The following is a 25,023-nucleotide window of genomic DNA, read 5'->3' as shown; positions in this document are numbered from 1 at the left end:
TGTAATTATATACCTTCCTCTTTGGATAGCCACTCTGTTCCCCTGCTTTATTTTTAGATCTCTGTGGATGCCATATAAGTTGCTTTCCCTGTCATTGGTTTCAAGCTCAGCATTAATTATAGGATCCATTGCCTTGGCAATGACAGTGTCAAGACAAAAAGGTAATTGTGGTTTTCACAGTGAGGTGATAGTCAAACCGTGAATCAGGAGAACTTTTGAAAGTCTTAGTCTTAGAACTTTTGAAGGTCTTAGTACAGTATTCTCTTTTAGCACCAAATCTGGAGCAACTCTACTCTTTGCTTGGAGATATTGCTATTTTCCTTGATTTGTGCTTTTGTTTCTTTCTTTCTTTCTTTCTTTTTTTTTTTTTTGAGATGGAATCTTGCCTGTTGCCAGGCTGAAGTGCAGTGGCAGGATCTCAGCTCACTGCAATCTCTGCCTCCTAGGTTCAAGCACTTCTCCTGCCTCAGCCTTCCGAGTAGCTGGGACTACAGGTGCACACCACCACGCCCAGCTAATTTTTGTGTTTTTAGTAGAGATGGGGTTTCACCATGTTGGCCAGGATGGTCTTGATCTCTTGACCTTGTGATCTGCCTGTCTCGGCCTTCCAAAGTGCTGGGATTACAGGTGTGAGCCACTGTGCCTGGCCTTGTTTTCTTATTGTTATTATAGTATTAGACATTTATCACATAACTTTGTTCTTTTTTTAGCAATTCTTTACAACCGTAATGTAAGAACATTTCAGTTCAACATTGAATAATATAAAATTCAACAGATATCTCTGCCGCTTTTAAATAATAGATTAACATGTGGAGATATGGAAGATGTATTTAACTCATCATTCAGAAATTCAGAAGTGCCCATGTGTACCCGTTTGATAACATGTCATGTTCTTAAATCACTCCTCCTGGTAAATGGAGGTGAAATCTGTTTCTTTTTCTTTTTTTTTTTTGGAGACAGAGTCTTGCCCTGTGATCTCAGGTGATCTGCGCATCTCTGCCTCCCTAAGTGCTGGGATTACAGGTGTGAGCCACTGCACCCGACTGCCTTTTTTTCTTTTTAATAATCAAAATGAAGAAAATCTGTGGTAGTAAGTCTCTCAAGTACTTTCCAAGAATTCAATTCATTTAGACATGAACTGCTCTTATTTGCCAGTTTCCTTCAAATAGCTATTATGTTAACTAAGTTTTATAAACTTTTTTCTGATTGTTCAATTCCATCAATGTCTTTCTGGTTAACTATCTTACCTCCCTCCTAGTTCCAGGAAAATGTGCTTCAGCGTTTGCATTCATATAGCTAGAGACGTGGAGATATCTAACGTTTTCTGATTGCAACCCCCAAGTCTGCCTTGACAGTCAATGGGCTGAAGTACTAGAGTCAAGTACATTTACTTGGGAGAATTCTTTTTCTCGATGTTATCAGTCTTTTAAAAGGGTATGAGCAGAAAAAGAGTATTAGATTTAACTAATTTGAACTGCATTTGAAAAAAATGGATTAACATAAGGAGAAGAGTAAGGTACGAGAAACATTGATGACCTACTTGAGAATGTAGTGAGAGACGGAAGCCATTTGTTTATAGTTATAGATTTGTATTTCCAGTTATATTGAGTCTTTTTTTTTTTTTGAGACTGAGTTTCGCTCTTGTTGCCTAGGCTGGAGTGCAATGGCACAATCTCGGCTCACTGCAACCTCTGCCTCCCGGCTTCAAGCAGTTCTCCTGCCTCAGCCTCCCAAGTAGCTGGGATTACAGGCATGTGCCACCAAGCCTGGCTAATTTTGTATTTTTAATAGAGATGGGGTTTCTCCGTGTTGGCCAGGTTGATCTCGAACTCCCAACCACAGGTGATCCATCCACCTCGGCCTCCCAAAGTGCTGGGATTACAGGCGTGAGCCACCGCACCTGGCCCATACTGAGTCTTTTAAAATTCAACATCGGTGTTAAAGTATTTTGTCTGGTGGCCAACACCTACAATCCCAGCACTTCGGGAGGCTGAGGTGGGTGGATCACCTGAGGTCGGGAGTTCGAGACCAGCCTGGCCAACATGGAGAAACCCCATATCTACTAAAAATACAAAATTAGCTGGGCATGGTGGCAGGTGCCTGTAATCCCAGCTACTCAGGAGGCTGAGGCAGGAGAATGGCTTGAACCTGGGAGTTGGAGGTTGCTGTGAGCCAAGATCGCGCCAATGCACTCCAGCCTGGGCAATAAGAGTGAAACTCTGTCTCAAAAAAATAAAAAGCATTTTGTCTGCTACTTAAATGTTTTACATATGCTATCATCCTTCTGTATCTCCACTGCTTCTTTGTTTATCAGAAATATAAAAGATGTAGTCTTCAAAATGTATACAGGAGGCAGTTTTGAGTAAGAAAATTGAAAATGCATTTTTTCCCCTATTTTTTGTAGCTCATTTAGGGGCTAACTGATGTGGAATATATCCAGGCTATCTGGGAGTCCAATGTGGGTAAATATTATTATTGAAAGTCTGAGACTGAGAGTCTAGTATGGGGCACAGGGCAAGTGGACATCATTATACTGAGACCATATCCAAGTTGAAGTGGATTAAACTGAGAACAGGACAGTCATACGGTCAATTCAGAATAACCTGGGTTGGGAACTTGGCTGTGTGGTTATAGTAGTTTGAATACCAACTCTATTGGGTAATTTCACATTTTTCTCTCTGGTAAACCTAACCCAAGCTATTTTCTTGGACTGCAAGGAGTGGTTTTTGGAATTGGTGGTGGAAAAGGACTGTTTAGTAACCAAAAAAGTAATGAATGAGATTCCTACTAAAGCTCACACATGGTGATTAAATCTGGAAGTAAAATGGCCATTTGTTATGGCACATCTTTATATAGCAAGTAAACCTGAAATTCATATTTTATGCTAGGTGTTGGTATTGAGTGGTGAATGAAACAGCATGTATGTTTGCCCTTATTGGTTATATGATTCAGTGGGAGAGATATTTAAAAAGTCAATATGCTAATAAAGGTATAATTATCATTTGTAATAAATGCCATATAGTATGAAGTAGTGTAGCATGAGGGAGAAGATCAGGAGTTCTCAGGGAAGGCCTCTCTAAAGGAATGGCAATTAAGGATTACAAAGAGCCTGCTCTGCAGAGTTGAGGAGACAAGTAGAGGTTGAGGGAGTCATTGTGTGCAGACAGAATAGCATGTGTAGAGATCCTAAGGCCAGATAGAAATTGTTTGAGGAACCAAGAGAAGGTTCCAGTCAGTCAGGAACTATTAAAGTGGGAGACGTAGTAGTATGGTATAGTGATCTTTGAACATCTGAGCTGTTTGAAGATGCATACCTGGATTAATATGTAAAATAACTGTTAAATTTAACCGTGTGCTTCAATAACTACTAGATAATTTGGAATATGCTAGCATGTGATGTCATACTGTATATGATGTTCATTTTTTATTTTTAGCTATAATTTTATAGTCAGTTGGCCCTTAAAGATTACTGAATCCAGCAACAAATAGTATGTTTTATAAATTTTGGCATTGTGGAGCCCAGCACGGTGGCTCGCACCTGTAATCCCAGCACTTTGGGAGGCCGAGGCGGGCGGATCACCTGAGGTCAGGAGTTCAAGACCAGTCTGGCCAATGTGGTGAAACCCCGTCTCTACTAAAAATACAAAAATTAGCCAGGCATGATAGCAAGTGCCTGTAATCCCAGCTACTCAGGAAGCTGAGGCAGGAGAATCAGCTTGATTCTTGAACCTGGGAGGCTGAGGTTGCAGTGAGCCAAGATCATGCTACTGCACTCCAGCCTGGGCGAAAGAGCGAGACTCCATCTCAAAAAAAAAAAAAAAAAAAAAAAAAGGCACTGTGAAATAGTAGTTTTGAGACTAACTGAGTATGGCTGGGCACGGGGTGGCTCACACCTATAATCTCAGCACTTTGGGAGGCTGAGGCGGGCGGATCACCTGAGGTCAGGAATTTGAGACCAGCTTGGCCACTGTGGTGAAACCCCGTCTCTACTAAAAATACAAAAATTAGCCGGGCGTGATGGCAAGTTCCTGTCATCCCAGCTACTTAGGAGGCTGAGGCAGGAAGAATTGCCTGAACCCGGGAACTGGAGGTTGTAATGAGCCAAGATCACACCACTGCACTCCAGCCTGGACGACAGAGCAAGACTCCATCTCCAAAAAAAAAAAAAAAAAAAAGTAACCAACAGATGTTTGTGGCCATTTTATTCATCTCAGGCAGTTGATCTCTTAAAAATCTTGTATTTCCACAAGGATACTGCTGCTTACCCTTAAAGATTATTTTCCGAAATAGACACATTTTCCTCCCTCTGGTGGCTTTGTTCTCTTGCCTTCTACTATTCTAAGTGTGTTATGTATAGAAACTTTTAATAAATGTTCACTTAAATAGTGACCATGCAAGAGATACATTTACAACATGGTGACTATAGTTAACAGCAATGTATTGTATATTGAAAATCACTGAGAGAGTAGATTTTAAGTGTTTTCACCAGAAAAAATTGAATTGGAGGTAATCCAATTCAGTTGAACCACTGCACATATTTCAAACATAATAAATATATACAGCTTTGTAATCTTAAAGAATACTTTTTTTTTTTTTTTTGAGATGGAGTCTCACTTGTCACCCAGGCTGGAGTGCAGTGGCGCGATCTTGGCTCACTGCAAGCTCTGCCTCCCAGGTTCACGCCATTCTCCTGCCTCAGCCTCCCAAGTAGCTGGGACTACAGGCACCCGCCACCACGCCCGGCTAATTTTTTGTATTTTTAGTAGAGATGGGGTTTCACCATGTTAGCCAGGATGGTTTCGATCTCCTGACCTCGTGATCCGCCCGCCTCGGCCTCCCAAAGTGCTGGGATTACAGGCATGAGCCACTGCATCCAGCCAGAATACATTTTTAAAAAGTAATCACATTCAGAAATAGTAGTGACTGAGTCTGGGCTAGAATATTGAATTTAGTGTTCTGTCTTTCAGACTGTTGTTCTTTACACAGGTATATCACCTGGCAAGTTGATGGTGTCACTGTATGTCACTATACTGTATTAAAATACAGAAATTCGGCTAGGCGCGGTGGCCCACACCTAAAATCCCAGCACTTTGGGAGGCCAAGGCAGGTGAATCACCTGAGGTTGGGAGTTCAAGACCAGCATGGCCAACATGGTGAAACTCTGTCTTTATTAATAAATACAAAAATTACCTGGGTGTGATGGCACGTGCCTGTAATCCCAGCTACTCGGGAGGCTGAGGCAGGAGAATCGCTTGAACCTGGGAGACAGAGGTTGCAGTGAGCCGATATTGTGCCATTGCACTCCAGCCTGGGTGACAGGGCAAGACTCCGTCTAAAAAAAAAAAAAAAACAGGCCAGGCATGGTGGCTCACACCTATAATCCCAGCACTTTGGAAGGCTGAGGCAGGTGGATTACTTGAAGTCAGGAGTTTGAGACCAGCTGCCCAACATGGTGAAACCTCAACTCTATTAAAAATACAAAAATTAGCTGGGTGTGATGGCAGGTACCTATAATCCCAGCTACTTGGGAGGCTGATGCAGGATAACTGCTTGAACCCAGGAGGCTGAGGTTGCAGTGAGCCGAGATCACACCACTGCATTCCAGCCTGGGTGACAGAGTGAGATTTCATCTTAAACAAGCAAACAAAACCCCACAAATTCTGCTTTCCGTTTTTCTTTTCTTTTTTTTTTCTGAGACGGAGTCTTGCTCTGTTGCCCAGGCTGGAGTGCAGTGGCGCAATCTCGGCTCACTGCAAGCTCCGCCTCCCAGGTTCACGCCATTCTCCTGCCTCAGCCTCCTGAGTAGCTGGGACTACAGGCACCTGCCACCACGCCCAGCTAATTGTATTTTTAGTAGAGACGGGGTTTCACCATGTTAGCCAGGATGGTCTCGATCTCCTGACCTCGTGATCCGCCCACCTTCAGGCTCCCAAAGTACTCGGATTACAGGCGTAAGCCACCGCGCCCAGCCTGCTTTTAATTTTTCTTAGCATGGAAGCAACTGGTAAAAGAGAAATAATTAAATCTATGTAGGTAAAAAGCTAGAGATTATCATTTTACTATGTTGCTATTAAGACTGTGTATATGTGGGCTGGGTGTGGTGGCTCACACCTGTAATCCCAGCACTTTGGGAGGCTGAGGCGGGTGGATCACTTGAGGTCAGGAGTTCAAGACCACCCTGGTCAACATGGTGAAACCCCATCTGTACTAAAAACACAAAAATTAGCCAGGCATGGTGGTGGGTGCCTGTAATCTCAGCTACTCAGGAGGCTGAGGCAGGAGAATTGCTTGAACCTGGGAGGTGGAGGTTACAGTGAACTGAGATTGCACCACTGCACTCTGGCCTGGGCAACAGAACAAGACTTGGTCTCGAACAAACAAACAAAGAATCCGTGTATGTTATGCATTTGGCTATAAACAAATGGTAGTAAACTAGAATGAGTGTATTTACTATTATGCCCTTTGCAGAGAATCCTAGTTCCCAGCACTGTTGTGTTTATTTTATGAAGTCACAAGAGGATGAAGTTAGTACTTCTAACATTTTTATTCTAAGCTTTTCTACTATTGTACAACATTTGTATTTTACGAATATGCACTTTATTAAATGAACTGATTTTTTTGGTATATTATCAGAATATTTTAAATTAAAGTTGCTTCAGTAAGATTTCTAAAATAAAATTGAATTTTGGGTAATTTAGTGTTATTATTGAATTTTTGCTCTGAATGAAATGTGATTTTGAAAAAAATTTCTATCTCTTCACTTTTTTTTTCTTTTTCCACTAATAATAGCTGTAGTAGGACAGGACCTTGCTGGGAACCTTCAGTAAGTTGTCCTTTTCTTTCTCAAACTTCCCATCGGTCATCTATGCATGTCGTGGTGTCTAAATCATATTTCCAAGAATTTCTTCCTGTCAGTCCTTGCCAGGGCTGACTTCACCTTGACTTGTACTTTACTAAGTGCATTGTCCTGGAAATTGTCCTTTGCGTCCCATGCCTGTGTCACTCAATGAATGCTTCCCTCACCAACACCTGAAACGGCCTTTTATAAAGAAGATTTTCTTCTAGTTTTATTTTGTCTTTTGAATGAGTTTGACTTAAATGCCAAAACTATTTTGTTTTGTGGGACAGGATTTCAAGTAGAAATGACATACATCTTATCGGTTTTGGAATTGGTTCTTGAGAGCATCATTAACATTTTCATCTTATTGAGCACATATTATGGACTTGGTATCATTTGCATAATTAAGGCTTAAGTAAGATCCAAATTAAGTCCGTGGAATAGTTTGTTGTATCTTGTTGTTTTGTTTTTTTAAAGTTTGTGCAAAAGCTGGCATTTTATGTTGAATATACTAATTTTATGGAGGCATTATTTAATTTTATAGATGTAAAATTGAGAAATGTGTTTAATCCTTAATTACTATTTATGATATCCTGAAAATGAGTTAACTTATATTTCTTTGAATATGTATTCTTAGAAAAGTAGTACTGGCTGGGCGTGGTGGTGCATACCTATAATCCCAGCACTTTGGGAGGCTGAGGCAGGTGGAACCCCCGAGCCCAGGAATTTGAGACCAGCCTGGGCAACATGGCGATACCCCCCATCTCTACCAAAAATACAAAAAATGAGCCAGGTGTGGTGGTGTGTGCCAGTAATTCTGAAGGCTTACGCAGGTGAATTGCTTGAACTTGGGAGGCGGGAGGTTGCAGTGAGCCGAGATGGTACCACTGCACTCCAACCTGAGTGACAGAGTGAGACCTGGTCTCAACAACAACAAAAAAGAAAAGTAGTACTTTGTTTTTCTGTTTTGTTTTTCTTTTTTTCTTCCCTCCTCCCCACACTTTGTTTCCTTTTATAGATGTTTTAGAAGAAAACAGCTATTTTTGTAACTTCTGTAGGAAAGTAAGAAGTCTTTGTCTTAAATATACCTAACTTTCTACCAACTAGTCATTATATTGGAACAGAATTTTTATTTCTAAACAAAGGGTCATGATCAGATTGATCATCTCATGAAATAGCACCTTAGGAAGGCACCATTCAGATTTTAGTCTTAGGATTTGTCTAACACTTGTACAAAACAGCCCATTAAATACCATCTCTGCTAGGAGCCTCACAGGGCTTGGGGAACATTCCTGCTGAAGGATAGCCACATAACCCATTTAGAATCTCCTTATTACAGTGTTATGGGAATATCAGGATACCATTCTGTTTTCAGTAATGGGTAGGAACAGAACATTACCTGATTTCTCAACTCTTGAGATCAAATATGATACCCAGTTGTGTTATTTAAGTTGTATGAGATACCCATTTGCTGAATATCTGTTTGGATAAGTTTCTGAACTACAAAGGGAAGTACAAAAATCTTCCCTTTGATCTTATACCTTGAGAATTTACTTACTGAAGTTCATGCTTTTTTCCTCATCTGACTACAAATTACTTCCACTACATGCAAATTAGTATTTTGAAAGCCTTTTTATCATAATTTCATTATTAGGTTTATTTGTTTTTGTTTTTGTGGAAGGCAAGATTTTAAAATTTCTATTTTTTGAGACAGAGTCTCACTCTGCTGCCCAGGCTGGAGCGTGATGGTGCGATCACGCCTCACTGCAGCCTCTGCCTCCTGGGTTCAAATGATTCTCCCACCTCAGCCTCCCGAGTAGCTGTGACTACAGGCGCATGCCACCATGCCTCGCTAATTATTTTGTATTTTTAGTAGAGACGGGTGTTTTGCCATGTTGCTCAAGCTCCTGGGTCCTCAAGCCATCCGCCATCTTGTCCTCCCAAAGTGCCAGGATTACAGGCGTGAGCCACCGCACCTGGCTGAATTTAAGGTGCTTTAGATACTCGATGTTCTTAGTACTTTATTGTTAACATGTTTTTGGATTTTGGTTTTTTTTTGTGATCAAGTCTTGCTCTGTCGCCCAGGCTGGATTGCAGTGGCGCAATCTCAGCTCACTGCAACCTCCACCTCCCATGTTGAAGTGATTCTCATGCCTCAGCCACCCTAGTGGCTCGGGTTACAGGCGCCTGCCACCACGCCCAGCCCTTAAAATGTTATTTTTAATGCTACTTTATTAAGTTGATTAGATAATTATACCAGGAGAGTACACATACCAACAACTGATATGTTTAAAGTTTTATTCATAATATCACATTAAAGATATTTTAAACTTTCAACAATGTTAGTATTATGTGTCGCATGATATATTTTGTGTTTAAGGAAGAGGCATTATTTAAGTATATCTTCCAAAAGTTTGACTTAGCAGTGATGGCATTGAGGAGGTTTGAACAATGCATGAGTCCCAAGGGTAACCTTTTTGATAAACATATTAATGACTGAATCTCTTTGGCCTTTTCATTTTTTCCTTAATTAAAAAGTGTGGATTGATTATTTTTCTTTTTTATTTAAACCTCACTCATACTTTTAGTAAGTATTAATCTGATAACTTTATTTAAAAATTATTATTCGTTGACTTTTTGACTCAGGCATTATTATATGTATAACTAAATCTAAATTTAACTCAGTTATCTTTTTTGTTTTTCAAGATAAATTTCAAGATATCCTGCTTGTCTTTTCTTTTTCTTTTTGAGACTGTCTCACCCTGTCACCCAGGCTGGAGTGCAGTGGTGCAATCTTGGCTCACTGCAACTGCTGCCTCCCGGGTTCAAGTAATCCTCCCACCTCAGCCTCCTGAGTAGCTAGGATTACAGGTGTGTGCTACCATGCCTGGCTAATTTTTTTTGTATTTTCAGTAGAGATGGGGTTTCACCATGTTGGCCAAGCTGGTTTCGAACTCCTGACCTCAAGTGATCCGCCTGCCTTGGCCTCCCAAAGTACTGGGACTGTAGGCAGGAACCACTGCACCTGGCTGTCTTTTTTTTTTGTATTTATTTCAAAATATTCTGTTTGCATCCATGTTAAGTTTAGGTAGAGAATTCTGTTCTGCTGTTTGTTCTTTTGTTCTTTAATGCTTTTACTTAAAATTTAGGGGATTTAAGGAGTTTTAAAAAACATTTTCAACATTATAATGTATACATATGTAAAAACATTGAACAAAACAGCTATATAATAGCCATTTTAAAATATTCCTGGATTTAGCTCAAGTTGGTCTTTTGCTTGTTCTTTTTTTTTTTTTTTTTTTTTACCCCCGAGACAGAGTCTTGCTCTGTCACCCAGGCTGGAGTATAGTGGCACGATCTCAGCTCACCGCAACCTCCACTTCCCGGTTTGCTTGTTCTTATACCCCCCGCTTACACATACCTTTTAAAATCTCTTTAGAAAAAAGTGGTTTCTCATGCTTAGATTCTAAAACTTTTCTTAATTTTCTAGGATAGTTTTTTAAAAAATCAACTTATAGGCTGGGCGCAGTGGCTCACGTCTGTAATCCCAGCACTTTGGGAGGCTGAGGCAGGCCGATCACAAGGTCAGGCGTTCGAGACCCGCCTGGTCAACATGGTGAAACCTCATCTCTACTAAAAACACAAAAATTAGCTGGGCGTGGTGGTGTGTGCCTGTAGTCCCAGCTACTCAGGAGGCTGAGGCAGAAGAATCGCTTGAACCCGGGAGGCGGAGGTTGCAGTGAGCCAAAGATAGAGCCACTGCACTCCAGCCTGGGCGACAGAGCTAGACTTCGTCTCAAAAAAAAAAAAATCAACTTATAAAATGAAAACTGAATAAAGTTATAGTTCTGAGATTGTCATATACTATTAGGCAACAATATGATTATGACTATTAATCATGGAGACCTTCACTGGAAGAGTTAGAAACCACTCATGTGTTTTTAACACCAGAGCTGACAATTTTCCTTTAGGTGACTAAAAAAAATTTACTCTAACATTTTGGTGCCATCTTTGGTGAAGAACTTTCCCTATTTTTAACTTACAGATTAACAGCCATGCAACAGAATGGAGTCCCAGCCACCCAGGAGAGGATGCAGTGGCGTCTTTTGCTGATGTTGGATGGGTAGCCAAAGAAGAAGGAGAGTGTTCAGCAAGACTAAGGTTAGTTTGGAAGGCTATCAGAACTGAGATGCAATATCTATTTTTTTAAAGAATGATATTATTTGCAGTTCTTATTTTTAATAGCCTAATTTTATCTCTAGTAATGCACCCTCTTCTTTTTCTTGAACAGTCTTCTTTTCTGTTTATTTTTCTTTTTTTCTGAGATTGGGTCTTGTTCTGTTTTTCAGGCTGGAGTGCAGTGGTGTGATCTTGCTTCACTGCAGCCTTGACCTCCCAGGCTCATGTGATTCTCCCACCTCAGCCTCCCAAGTAGCTGGGATCACAGGCATGCACCACCAACCCCGGCTAATTCTTTTTTTTTTTTTTTTAGATAGAGTCTTGTTCTGTCACCCACGCTCCAGTGCAGTGGCGTGATCTCGGCTCATTGCAACCTCCACCTCACAGGTTCAAGCGATTCTCCTGCCTCAGCTTCCTGAGTAGCTGGGGCTACAGGCACGCACCACCACACCCAGCTAATTTTTGTATTTTTAGTAGAGATGGGGTTTCGCCATGTTAGGCAGGCTGGTCTCGATCTCCTGACCTCAGATGATCCACCCGCCTTGGCCTCCTAAAGTGCTGGGATTACAGACGTGAGCCACCACGCCCAGCCTATTTTTTACTTTTTTTGTAGAGATGAGTTTTCACCATGTTGCCTAGGCTAGTCTGTTCATTTTCAAGACTTGACTAGTATTTGTAAAGTTTTTAGAGACATATAATTATGTCCTAAGTCCTCATTGACAGAATTCTTTGTCCTTCAGCAGTTTACATTCTAATGTAAGAGACCAGAAACAATGATCATTAATTTTTAGATAAGTACAGTAATTATAATGGTCTCATTGGGGCAAAGGGATCAGTCTGGCTCATAGTAGAGAATTTGTGTAATTGGAGAATGTTTCCTAAAAATTTTGAGGCAAAAGGAGAATAAGAAGGAAATCAGTTGATACTGTAAAGTCTACAAAGTAATTACAGATGGTCACTGCAGGATGAGAGATGTTCAGCAAGACTTCTCAGGAGGAAATGCTAGAGCTCCATCATGAGGGCTGAGTGGGAGCCAAGTAAATGGAAGGCTGGTATTCCTGGAAGAGTAAAGAACTTGTTTAAAGGTAAAACCAGGAGACACTGTGGCATGTTTGGGAACTGCCAGATGGCTCAATGAGACTAGAGAGCAGAAAAGAAGGATAAGCTGTAGGAGATGAGGACGAGAAGTAGGTAGAGGTTTAAAGGTCTTACACGTGACTCTAAGAAACATAGAAAAGTTCACGTTTGTGGAAAGCAATATAGAACCTGAAAGCAGTGTGGAACCATGGAAGAAATTTGAGCACTAGTAAAATCAACATGTAAACAGTATGAAGAATAGAAAAGAGCCAGACCAAGAAATAGACCAACTAGGAGATGATCAGAATTTAACTGAATTAAGAAACTGGCAGAAGAGGTTCAAAGCCAAGTGAGATTCATAAGAATTAAAATGACATAGAAACTTATTAGATATGGAGATTAACGAAGGAAGAGCCTACGTAGTCAGAGTCTAGTTATCCTAAATTCTCAGGTTTCCATGTAGGATAATTATAAGGATGGTAAAACAATTTTTTTTTTGTTTTGTTTTTGAGATGGAGCCTCACTTGGTTGCCCGAGTGAGGCTGGAGTGCAGTGGTGCGATCTGGGCTCACTGCGACCCCCACCTCCCGGGTTCTATCAATTCTCCTGCCTCAGCCTCCCGAGTAGCTGGGATTCCAGGTGGCTGCCATGATGCCCAGCTGATTTTTGTATTTTTAGTAGAGACGGGGTTTCGCCACGTTGGCCAGGCTGGTCTTGAACTCCTGACCCCAGGTGATCCACCTGCCTTGACTTCTTAGAGTGCTGGGATTATAGGCGTGAGCCACCGCACCTAGCTATAATGTATAGGAATATAGGAAAACAGATTGTTTTGGCTGGGGGTAATAAGAGAGGGTAGTCTAGTCTGGAATATATTATGTTTGAGTTTTCTGTGAGATATTCACCTTGATCTAGAAACAGTTTATGTGAACGGATATTGGTAAGGAAGGCCTATACTCTATAACATTTAGATAGAACGGCTGAATATGAGAGTGCCCAAGAAGCATGTATAGAACGTGAAGAGCATTTGTACCCTGAGTGAAGCCAGCATTTTGAAGTTAAAGGAAAGAAAAAGCCTCCTCCCCCTATCACCCTCCCCAACCCCAACCCATCACCCAAAGAGCTAAGCGGCAGGAGAAGACCTGGTAGAGGGTATTGTTATGGAAGCAGAGGAGGTAGAGTTTTTGTTGAAGAGGAGTAGTGATCAGTGTCAAATACTTAGAGGCTGGGTAAATAGAAAAACTAGCAAGTTTCAATTTTGTTTTTCAGTTGGAAGATTATCATTGACTTTAGCAAGAGTAATTTCATTTGAGTAGTATTAGCTGGATAAAATAAGAATAAAATAATCTTAAGAGCAAAGAAGGAATTTGATTTGAATGACAAATAGAAATAAGGACATAGCAGTAGATAAACACAGGGATTGCAGGATTAGCAGGTAAAGAGCCTTTCTTTTTTAAGATGTTTATTTTATTTAAACTTTTTATTTTGAGATAATTGTAGATTCTTCACATGCATATTTATAAGAAACAATACAGAGAAATTCCCCATGCTTTTCACTCAGTCTCCTTCAATGGTAACATCCTGCAAAACTATAGTACAATATCACAGCAGGGTATTGATGTTGATAAGTCAAGATGCAGGACATTTCCATGCTACAGAGATCCTCCAGTTGCCCTGTTATGGCCACACATACTTCTCTTCCATCCCCAACCTCAACTCCTTCTTAATGACTAGCAACGACTAATCTGTTCATTTTAACTATTTTATCATTTAAAGAATGTTACATACATACTTCTCTTCCATCCCCAACCTCAACTCCTTCTTAATGGCTAGCAACTACTAATCTGTTCATTTTAACTATTTTATCATTTAAAGAATGTTACATACATTGAATCATGTAATATGTAACTTTTTTTTTTTTTTTTTTTAAGACAGAGTCTCACTCTGTCACCCAGGCTGGAGTGCGGGGATGCAGTCTTGGCTTACTGCAACCTCCGCCTCCTGGGTTTAAGCAATTCTCCTGCCTCAGCCTCCCAAGTAGCTGGGGTTACAGGTATGTGCCACCATACCTGCCTAATTTTTGTATTTTTAGTGGATACGGGATTTCACCATGTTGGCCAGGCTGGTCTTGAACTCCTGACCTCAAGTAATTCATCTGCCTCGGCTTCCCAAAGTGCTGGGATTACAGGTGTGAGCCACCGTGCCTGGCCAATATGTAACCTTTTGGGACTGGCTTTTTTTTTTTTTTTTTGAGACAGAGACTCACTCTGTCACCCAGGCTGGAGTGCAGTAGTGCGATCTCGGCTCACTGCAACCTCCACCTCCCAGGTTCAAGTGATTCTCCTGCCTCAGCCTCCCAAGTAGCTGGGATTACAGGCGCCTGCCTCCATGCCTAGCTAATTTTTGTATTTTTAGTAGAGACGGGGTTTCACCATGTTGGCCAGGCTAGTCTCGAACTCCTGACCTCAGGTTATCTGTCTGCCTCAGCCTCCCTAAGTGTTGGGATTACAGGCCTGAGCCACCGTGCCTGGCCAAACAAAGGTGTCTCTCCAAGTCGGAATCGAACCAGCACCTAAGGATGGCCACGGGCGTGCACCTACAGTCCCCCGCTCTACCAGCTGAGCTATTGAAGGGGGCAGGACTGGCTTTTTAAACTCAGCATTATTCTTTGGCTATTCATCTAAATTGTTGTGTGCATCAAGAGCTTGATCCTTTTTAATTGCTCAGTAGTAGTCATTTGTATGGATGTATTATAGTTTGTTTAATCATGCAATAGTTGATGGACATCTAGGTTGATTCCAGTTTTTGGCTGTTAAAGAAAGTTAGTATATAAACATTTGTGTATAGGTTTTTGAGTGACTGACTATAAGTTTTCATTTTTCTGGGATAAATGTCCATGAGTGCAGTTGCTGGGTCAAATAGTAGTTACTTAGTTTTTCAAGAAACTGACAAGCTGTTTTCTAGAGCCTATTTCATATCCCTCTGGCAGTATATGGCTAATTCAGTTTCTCTGCGTTATTTCCTTAATAGCTAATGATGTTAAACATCTTTTTATGCCATCTGTGTATTCTTTCAGGTAAAACGTATCGTGTCTTTTGCTTATTTTCTAACTGGATATTTTTAAGATTTCTTTATATATTCTAGATATGAATCCTTGTCACATATATGGTTTATAAATATTTTATCCTACTCTGTGGCTTGTCTTTTCATACATTTAATGGGGTCTTTCATGGAGCAAAAGTTTTTCATTTTGATGAAGTCTAATTAATTTATTTTTTTATTGATCATGCTTTTGGTGTCAAATCTAAGAGCTCTTTGCCTAGCCCTAGATCCTGAGACTTCTTTTTCCTTAAGAGGTTTATAGTTTTATATTTTACATTTGAGTCCATGATTTTTTTTTTTTTTTTTTTCAGAAGGATCTGGCTCTGTCACCCGGGCTGGAGTGCAGTGGCATGATCATAGCTCACTGTAACCTCTGCCTCCTGGGCTCAAGCGATCCTCTCACCTTAACCTCTTAAGTAGCTGGGGTTACAGGTGTATGCCACCATGCCTGGCTGTTTTTTGTAAAGATGGGTTTTCGCCATGTTGCCCAGGCTGGTCTCAAACTCCTGAGCTCAAGCGATCCGCCCACCTTAGCCTCCCAAAGTGCTGGGATTACAGGTATGAGCCACTGTGCCCAGCCTTAAATTTGTGATTCTTTTCAAGTTAATTTTTTCATACAGGTTGAGCAACCCTAATTTGAAAATCCAAAATCAGAAGTGTTCCAAACTCCAAATTTTTTAAAAATGGAATTAAAAAAAAACTTTTAGGTTCAGGGGTACATGTGCTGGTTAGTTACATGGGTAAATTGCATGTTATGGATGTTTGGTGTACAGATTATTTCATCACTCAGGTAATAAGCATAGGACTCAACAGGTAGTTTTTTGATCCTCACCTTCCACTCTCAAGTAGGCCCTGGAGTGTGTTGTTCCCTTCTTTTTTTTTTTGAGACAGAGTTTCACTCTTGTTGCCCAGGCTGGAGTGCAATGGCACGATCTCGGCTCACTGCAACCTCCACCTCCTGGGTTCAAGCGATTTTCATGCCTCAGCCTCCCAAGCAGCTGGGATTACAGGCGTGCACGACCACACCCACCTAATTTTTGAATTTTTAGTAGAGACAGGGTTTCACCATGTTGGTCAGGCTGGTCTCGAACTCCTGACATCAGGTGGTCACCTGCCTTGGCCTCCCAAAGTGCTGGGATTATAGGCGTGAGCTACCGCGCCCAGCCGTTCCCTTCTTTTTGTCCATGTGCACTCAGTGTTTAGCTCTCATTTACAGGTGAGAACATGTGGTATTTGGTTTTCTGTTCCTATGTGAGTTTGCTTAGGATAATGGCTTCCAGCTCCATCCATGTTGCTGCAAAGGAATGATCTCCTTGTTTTTTGTGACTGTGTAGTATTCCATGGTGTCTATCTACCACATTTTCTTTATCCAGTCTACCACTGATGGACATTTAGGTTGGTTCCGTGTCTATGCTGTTGTGAACAGTGCTGTGATGAACACGTGTGCTTGTGTCCTTTTGGTAGAATGATTTATTGTCCTTTAGGTATATACCCAATAGAGGGATTGCTGGGTCAAACAGTAGTTCTCTTTTAAGTTCTTTGAGAAATCTTCATGTTCCTTTCCACAGTGGCTGAGCTAATTTACATTCCCACCAGCAGGGTATAAGTATTCCCCTTCTTTGCAACCGCACCAGCATCTCAGGCAGTGGGCAGGGCCATAAAGCTCCCAAGCAATTATGTCCTTTGTCTTTGGAGTTCCTCAGCTTTCCCACAGAGCCTGTAGCTGCAATCCACCTCCTTCAAAGTGTCTGTGGATTCTCTGGCTTTCCTGGTATGTTCCTGCAGTAGTTCTTGGAGCAAAAGTTCACCATGTGGATCTCTACACGCTGCTCTGTTTGTCCAAGTGGGAGCCGCAAGTTAGTCCTGCCTGCTCTCTGCCATCTTCCCCGAATGGAACCTACCCTTCTGTGTTTATAACTTACAGTTTAAGTCCCTATAGAAACAAATTCTATTTAAGACTGTTCATATGTTGCAGTTTGTTTTTCTGCCTCTCATATTTATATTTGTATGAAAGCTGAAGCTCTTCAATATATTTCTTCCTTGAAATTTATGTTGATGACGTTTCTATAACAATTATTTATAATGTCATACTATTATGTCTCCAGGAAAACAGGATACATATGAGCCTTTCATAATTGGTTATTATAGAAATGATTTTTTTCAAATGCACCGAACTTGAGATTTTTATTTATAAACTAGAAGTACAGGCCGAGTGTAGTGGCTCATGCTTATAATCCCAGCACTTTGGGAGGTCGAGGTGGGTGGGTTGCTTGACCCCAGGAGTTCAAGACGAGCCTGGGCAACATGGCAAAACCCCATCTCTACAAAAAATAGCAAAATTAGCTGGGTGTGGTGGTACACACCTGTTGTCCTTGCTACCTGAGAGGCTGAGGTGGTAGGATTGCTTGAGCCTGGGAGGTCAAGGCTGCAGTGAACCATGAATGCACCACTGCATTCCAACCTCAGCAATGGATCGAGACCTATCTTAAAAAAAAAAAAAAAAAAGAAAGAAAACAAAAAAAAGGGCAGCATATTTCTGTGAAATAGAAGTATTCTACTTTGAGAAGAGAATTTTCAATAACATGAGAAAACTGTTAGTACAGTGGCATGCACAAAGTAAGGCCTCATTGTTTTTTCTCTTTTCTGTACACATTTTCATTTCCTTTTTAACTAACAGAAGCATTGACATCCTGATAACTGATGATCAGTTATCAATATAACTGATAATCTCATCTAAGATAATGTGTTCTCTTTCATAGTAGTATTCTAAGGAGAATGTATAGTCTGTGAAAGGAAAATAAACCTTGGGACTCCCAAATCACTAAGCCAAAGGGAAAAGTCAAGCTGGGAACTGCATCAGGCAAACCTGCCTCCCGAAGCTTTGCATCAGAGCAAAGCTGCCTCTGTAGCTATGTACGATAGCTACATTATAAAAAAGCTACATACCTCTCTTACAATTTGCCTGCTAGGAAATTCCTTGTGGGCCCCAAGATCCTTACCCTAAAACAGTTCTGCTAAATTTGACTCTGACAATGTGAATTGATAGCTTTTCTTCACAGGTATTGGAAAAGGACAGAACTCAAAAGTTACCCCTCTGCTCACCTGAGACAAATGCATATCTGATTGCTTCCTCTGTCCTATGTTTATTTTATGTAAAAATGCAGATTTACTGAGCTAGAGGAATGCCTAAGTGACTATTCCTCTACTGCCCCTCACATGTGAACAGCTGATCAGAGACTTAAAAGAATGTAAACTTTTGTCTCTTATCTACCCCCACCTTTTAAAAATTTCTTCCTCTTTCTCTAATATCTGCCCTTTCTCCTTTAAATATTGAAGCCCTCAAAATCATCTTTGGAGAAAGGCACTGATCTGTCTCCCAGGCGCACATCTTTAACCTTGGTAAAATAAACTTCTAAATTGTTTGAGACCTGTCTCAGATACTTTTTGGTTTATAAGTCTTTGGATAAATATACAGTATAACATTTGTACTGTATGATGAAATTAAAGACTGTAATCTCTGAGGCCTTTAGTTAACATCATAGACATTGTCATCAAGCGTTTGATTGGTTCCGAAGTAGAAGAGCAGCTAAGGAGTTTTGAAATATTTCAAGTTTAATTTGTTCATTCTATATTAATATATTAATTTCTAGTTGTATCCAGTTCTTCTGTAGAGTGTCACATACAATATCAAGCTCACTTACTAAATACAAATTTATAGGTTCATAGGGCTTAAAAATGTTTTGGATAGCTGTTTTCCTTATCCTAGGATGCTTGCAATCTAATGAGGAAGATGAACATACTTATAAAAGTCTGTAATATAAGGATAGTGAATAAAGTGAGACTGAGGTGATGATATCCAGCTTAATTTTTCAAGTGTCAGCATGAAGTATAAGATGGAATGTGCTGTTTTTTAAGGAGTGTCAGGGAAGATCCCCAACCTCTTAGAGGGTGACAGAGTAGCAAGAGTCCATAGGAAATACTTAACAAGCAAGCAGGCTGGCTCCACAGCGCCAGAGGTGCAAGAGTAGGCCAGGAGACTCGGTGGATCAGAGCAAGGTTTCCTACTCACAGCACATCAATCTGCAGATGTTACTGGTTTCTATTTTATTCTTCATTACTTGACAGTAGACATGAACTGATAAACATATGTTATTAAAATAGTATATTCAAGGAAGAAAGATTATTTTTGTTAAATACCACTTTTAGGAAGATTGAACTTCTGAAATATAAAACAACAGAAGGGTTGTGTTGAACAGAGCCTAAAACAGCTAATGAGGGAATCCCACTAGTTTTCTGGGTCTGTAGCCTACAACACTCCTGCCTGTTCCCACTGTAGATTTCTCATGGATTGCTTCCTCTGTCAAAATGATTTCCCATTCTGGTTGTCTTTATCCAGCCACTTGCCCACTTTGAAAAGACTGTTAGTTTTCTTTTCTTTGTTTCTTTTCTTTCTTTCTTTCTTTTTTTTTTTGAGACAGAGTCTTGCTGTGTTGCCCAGGCTGGAATGCAGTGGCATGATCTTGGCTCACTGCAACCTCTGCTTCCCGGGTTCAAGCGATTCTCTTGCCTCAGCCTCCCAAGTAGCTGGTATTACAGGCACCCGCCAACACACCCAGCTAATCTTTGTACTTTTAGTAGAGATGGGGTTTCACCATGTTGGCCAGGCTGGTCTTGAACTCCTGACCTCAAGTGATCCGCCTGCCTCAGATTATTAGTTTTCTACCAACTTTATATTTCAGGAAACTAAATTACCAGTTTTTTTCCCCTGGATTCTAGGACAATAGAGTATGTTTTTTTACCTTTCAAGGTTGTTCTGTAAACTAAAAAGATGAAGGAGGGTCAGTAGAAATCATTTTGGGAATAGGGCACATCTAATTTAAAACTGTGTCAGATTTTGAGTTTCCCTTACCTGTGAGATGAGGGGACAGGACCCCAGAGGTGTATTATATTTAACTTAGGGTTCTTTGATATGGGTGATGGAGCTAAAAAGGCCTTTGCATTTATGTAAATTGTGCTACAAAAGTGGCTTCCCTTGACAGTAACAAGGAAAAAAGAGAGCTAGATAATTCAGTGTAGTGTTATTCTAAGTAAGAACCTGTGTGCCTTAGGGAATTTTGGACCCAATATAAACAAAATATAACCAAAACAAATGAATGAAACCAGTAGAAATCTCACTAGCAGAAATTGGTATCCAGAAAATGGTTTTAAGAAACATCAGTTAACTGTTAAACGTTTAAGGTAATGGAAAAAAAAAAGGAAAGGAAGAAATATCAGGCCTGCATAATATATAATCCCAACACTTTGGGAGGCTTGAGGCCAGGAGTTCATGACCAGCCTGGGCAACATTGTGAGACCCTGTCTCTTAAAAAAAAGAGAAAAGAAAAAAATTAGCCAGGCATGGGTGGCACGCACCTATAGTCCTAGCTACTCAGGAAGCTGAGGCAGGAGGATCACTTGAGCCTAGGAGTTGGCAGTGTGGGTAACAGAGCGAGATCCTGTCTCAAAAAGAGAAACATCACCCTTTGGCTGTTTATCTTCTGTTTTTGGTACATCCATGCTTGATGTCTCTGGTTTTTTTTTTTTTTTTTTTTTGAGATGGAGTCTTGCATTGTCATCCAAGCTGGAGTGCAGTGGCGTGATCTCGGCTCACTGCAACTGCCGCCTCCCAGGTTCAAGTGATTCTTGTACCTCAGCCTCCCAAGTAGCTGGGATTACAGGTGCCTGCCACCATACTCAGCTAATTCTTGTATTTTTAGTAGAGACAGGGTTGCACCCTGTTGGCCCGGGCTGGTCTTTAACTCCTGACCTCAGGTGATCCACCCACCTCGGGCTCCCAAAGTGCTGGTATTACAGGTGTGAGCCACCCCACCTGGCCTCTTTGTTATTTTTGTTTTTGTATTTGTTTTTATTTCTTAAAATTTAAATGAATTACAAAAATTCTTGCAAGAGTCTATCCTTATTTTGGATTTATTCTGTCTTTGTAATCTAGTTCTTAATAGCCCTCTGTTCTTAAGGGTAGCAAAACAGATTGGTTTTAAGAATGAATGGTTTGTTGACTGTCTTAAAAAATAACGCAGGGCTCGGTGGCTTATGCTTGTAACTCGAGTACTTTGGGAGGCCAAAGCTAGAGGATCCTTTGAGCCACGGAGTTATACCAGCCTGGGCAACATAGGGAAACCCTATCTGGGCTCTTAAACCTTCATAGGTCCTATAATTACTATGTTTGAGCCCATAAATATTAAAGTATTTCACATAAGGAAATGCTGAATTATATAATTAAAGACAGAAAAGTAGTATAAAGTACAGTTCTTCACTGTTAATTAAATTGTTTTGTCAAAGGTCCTAAACTTTTTTGCTCTTACCCTGGCACAATAGTGTTCAAGATTAAAGAGTAATTTGTCCTTTATTTTCAGTAAAAAAAGCAAAAAGATAAAAATTCATCATGCAAGGTATAGGGAGATATAGAAAGTTAATCCTTTTCAGACATAACTAGTAATTAGCTTACGACTTTGAAGGGCATAAAAAGCTTCTTAGTTTAAATCAAAAGAAAACGTCAATTAGCAAAAACTTTGCTAAAATCTGTGATGCCTCTTGATGGAGTTGGTTTGTGCATATTATGTAGAGATTGACTAAGAAAAAGATGGCAGCAAGAACCCCAGCTGTGGTATGTAACTACATAAGGTTGACAAATGCTTTGCTGTTTTTGTCCTTACATGAAGGGACTTATGTAAGATCAGCCTGAAAAGAGGTTCTTGGGTGTTAATGCGGATACACTGTCAGGTGAGGATGGTGTTTCACGTTCTCTTACAAAGCCTGTGACAGTCCACCTTATGTCTTCCTTGCAGGACAGAGGTCAGATCAAGGCCACCCCTTCAGGATGACCTTCTTTTCTTTGAGAAGGCCCCAGGCAGACAGATTTCCTTACCAGACTTGTCTCAAGAAGAGCCTCAGCTGAAGACCCCAGCGCTGGCAAATGAGGAAGCACTGCAGAAGATTTGCGCTCTCGAAAATGAACTTGCTGCTCTCAGAGCTCAGATTGCCAAAATTGTGACCCAGCAGGAGCAGCAAAATCTCACTGCAGGTCTGTAAGTCCTACATTTGTTAGTTTTAACTTGCAAACTCGAAGTTAGGAGAATGCTACTTACTTTAAAATTAATTAGTAACAGCTATTGAGGTTCTTAGAAAACCAGGTGTCGGCCAGGTATGGTGGCGCATGCCTGTAATCCCAGCACTTTGGGAGGCTAAGGCAGGCAGATCACGAGGTCAGGAGACCGAGACCATCCTGGCCAACATGGTGAAACCCCATCTCTACTAAAAATATAAAAATTAGCTGGGGGCGTGGTGGCACGTGCCTGTAGTCCCAGCTTCTTGGGAGCCTGAGGCAGGAGAATCTCTTGAACCTGGGGGGTGGAGACCCAAGTGAGCCAAGATCACGCCACTGCACTCCGGCCTGGCGACAGAGCAAGGCTTCTTCTCAAAACTAAACAAAAAACAAACAAAAAAACCAGGTGTCAGTCCTTTTTGCACAGTCCAACAACAACCAGGTCAGGTTTAGATGGTGTTCATTTTGAACAATCTTGGTGCTGTCAGAGAAGGTGACTAGGAAGTATCTTTTGGAAAACACTGGAATTCATACAGTTGAATTGCTATATAGTGGATGCTTTCCTTTCTAATGGGAAACTTAGTTGTCTAGGATAATGGCATCAACCATATCAGACATGAGGTAATGCCATGGGTTGCTATCTACTTGGTGAAAGGAGCCTGGGTTTCTGTGTGGTACGTGTTGGACTGAGTGGTGTTTACTACCTGCATGTCTTGATGCAAGCACTTGACATCTCACCTGCCTTTACTGCTCTAAAATGGGGATAATAGTACCTATGTTACTGAGTTATTGTGAGAATAAATATGGAAAGTATATAAAATGCCTTTAACACAAAGCAGCTATTTAATAGTTATTCTTCTTCCTTTTGCACAGAGTAGAACCTGAACTCAAGTCTTCTGGTCTAACACCATTGGGTTTATTAGTGTGACATTCTCACATTGGGGAGCAAACTGTAGCCTTGAAATTCTAGCCCACTAACCTATTGGCAAGTAGTGGTTATTTTCCTATTGTTGTTTCCAAGGCCTGGCAAGACTCAGTATTAACCAGCTCTGTTGGATAAGGACAATTAATTACCCTGCCTCTGAGCCACTTGGCTTATACTTCTGGAGTTTAACGTAATCCAGCATGGAAACCTCATTTGACCTGGGCATGGCAGAGGTGGGTGGGGGTGGAGGCACTCTGGGCACTGATGCTGGACTGTGCTTATGCCTGTAACTTGCTAAAATTCTCCACTCCTACCCTTTTCTTGTCTTAAATTGATTTTTCCTTTTGCTTTACCTCCCTCTTCTGGCTGACTGGGAAAGTGCTACCATAAATAGATAATTTTGAAGCTCTATTTATAAGCTGAAACGTTTGAGTAAAAATATTTTACATCAACACCTCCCCAATCAAACTAGTTCACCCAATAAACAACTTTCTAACCTCCAGTTATGCAGAAAGAGGATTTTTAGGTCCTTACTTCATTTCCATAACTCTTAGTTACTTCTTGTTTTAGAGACAGGGTTTCACTGTGTTGCTCAGGCTGGTCTTGAACTCCTGAGCTCAAACTACCGCCTTGGCCTCCTAAAGTGCTGGGATTACAGGTGTGAGCCACTGAGCCCAGCCCAGTGCAGGCTTTTAATGCTTAGTAAGTCTTATATGAAAATATACTTAAAATGAGTCACAAATTTGTTAGTTTTCTCAAATCATTAAAATAGTACTAAATTGTCAAACTGTATGTAATGAAGATAGACTTGTTTTTGCAGTACTTTGTTTTATATTTCTGTTAAAAGTGATTACAAACTGTGCCATAGTCAAACTTGAACATTTGATATCACAAAAACACCTCTGTTAAGTTAAATAGAAATTTTCCATCTGGATAGTTTTGGATTGAATGATACAGTGGCTGAGATTCAGGCATATCTCATGAAGTAACTGAAACTGTCTTGCTTCTTACATAACTGAGACTTTAAGAATATTGTTTTTAGGGGTACAAAAATCTTTAACATCATTTTGCTTTTAAAAACTGATATTTTCTTTGCTTAATACCAGTGGGATTAAGTTTGTTTTCCTTTGTTTCTGTAGGTGACTTAGATTCTACCACATTTGGTACCATACCACCACACCCTCCACCTCCCCCACCGCCCCCACCTCCCCCTCCACTGGGGCTCCACCAAAGTATATCTGCTGTTGATCTGATTAAAGAACGAAGAGAGAAAAGAGCCAATGCTGGAAAGACTTTGGTTAAGAACAATCCAAAGAAACCTGAAATGCCAAATATGCTAGAGATCCTTAAAGAGATGAACAGTGTAAAACTTCGGTCAGTGAAGAGGTGAGGATACATTCACCTTCTTTCTTCCCCATTTGTTTGTCTTATAAAACCAAAGTACCAGGCTTCTTGAGGAATTTTGTTTATAACATGACTGCCATGAATAGTTAAGTTTTTAGTTTAAAAAAAAAAGATGAGCCCCAGTGGCTTCTATACACAGTAGCTAAGAGATTAGCAAAATAAGCTAACATTTCCCAGGTGATGTTTTTAGTTTTCCCATTTTATTTAAATATCAGCCTTTTCATGTAAAGTCTTCACTGCAGTTGCTCAGTGAGCATTCACTAATTCAATAAAGGTGTGCTGTGTACCACTAGCATAGTCACTAGACATGCATGGAACAGGGAACTCTATTTGCCCCGAAGGACAGTAGAGTCCATGTTCTGCAGACATATTACATGGCCTTTTATTGGACTTCTGTGT

At 40.7% G+C, this 25,023-nt stretch overlaps 1 protein-coding gene across 7 annotated transcripts in view; it reads left to right on the top strand.

The window, feature by feature from the left end:
- The window catches only part of MTFR1 (mitochondrial fission regulator 1), a 127,782-nt gene that overhangs the window by 36,997 nt on the left and 65,762 nt on the right, over positions 1-25,023 (top strand). For all 7 annotated transcript variants that reach the window (XM_063709246.1, XM_055349496.2, XM_063709245.1 and 4 more), the window contains exons 4-6: positions 10,884-10,999; positions 22,039-22,274; positions 24,360-24,606. In XM_063709246.1, the coding sequence (XP_063565316.1) occupies positions 10,884-10,999; positions 22,039-22,274; positions 24,360-24,606 (599 nt within the window). The remainder of the gene's footprint in view (positions 1-10,883; positions 11,000-22,038; positions 22,275-24,359; positions 24,607-25,023) is intronic.

The sequence above is a fragment of the Gorilla gorilla genome, chromosome 7, assembly GCF_029281585.2.
Source record: "Gorilla gorilla gorilla isolate KB3781 chromosome 7, NHGRI_mGorGor1-v2.1_pri, whole genome shotgun sequence".
NCBI lineage: Eukaryota > Metazoa > Chordata > Mammalia > Primates > Hominidae > Gorilla > Gorilla gorilla.
The sequence above is the reverse complement of the archived record's forward strand: the minus strand, read 5'-3'. Positions and strand labels throughout refer to the sequence as shown.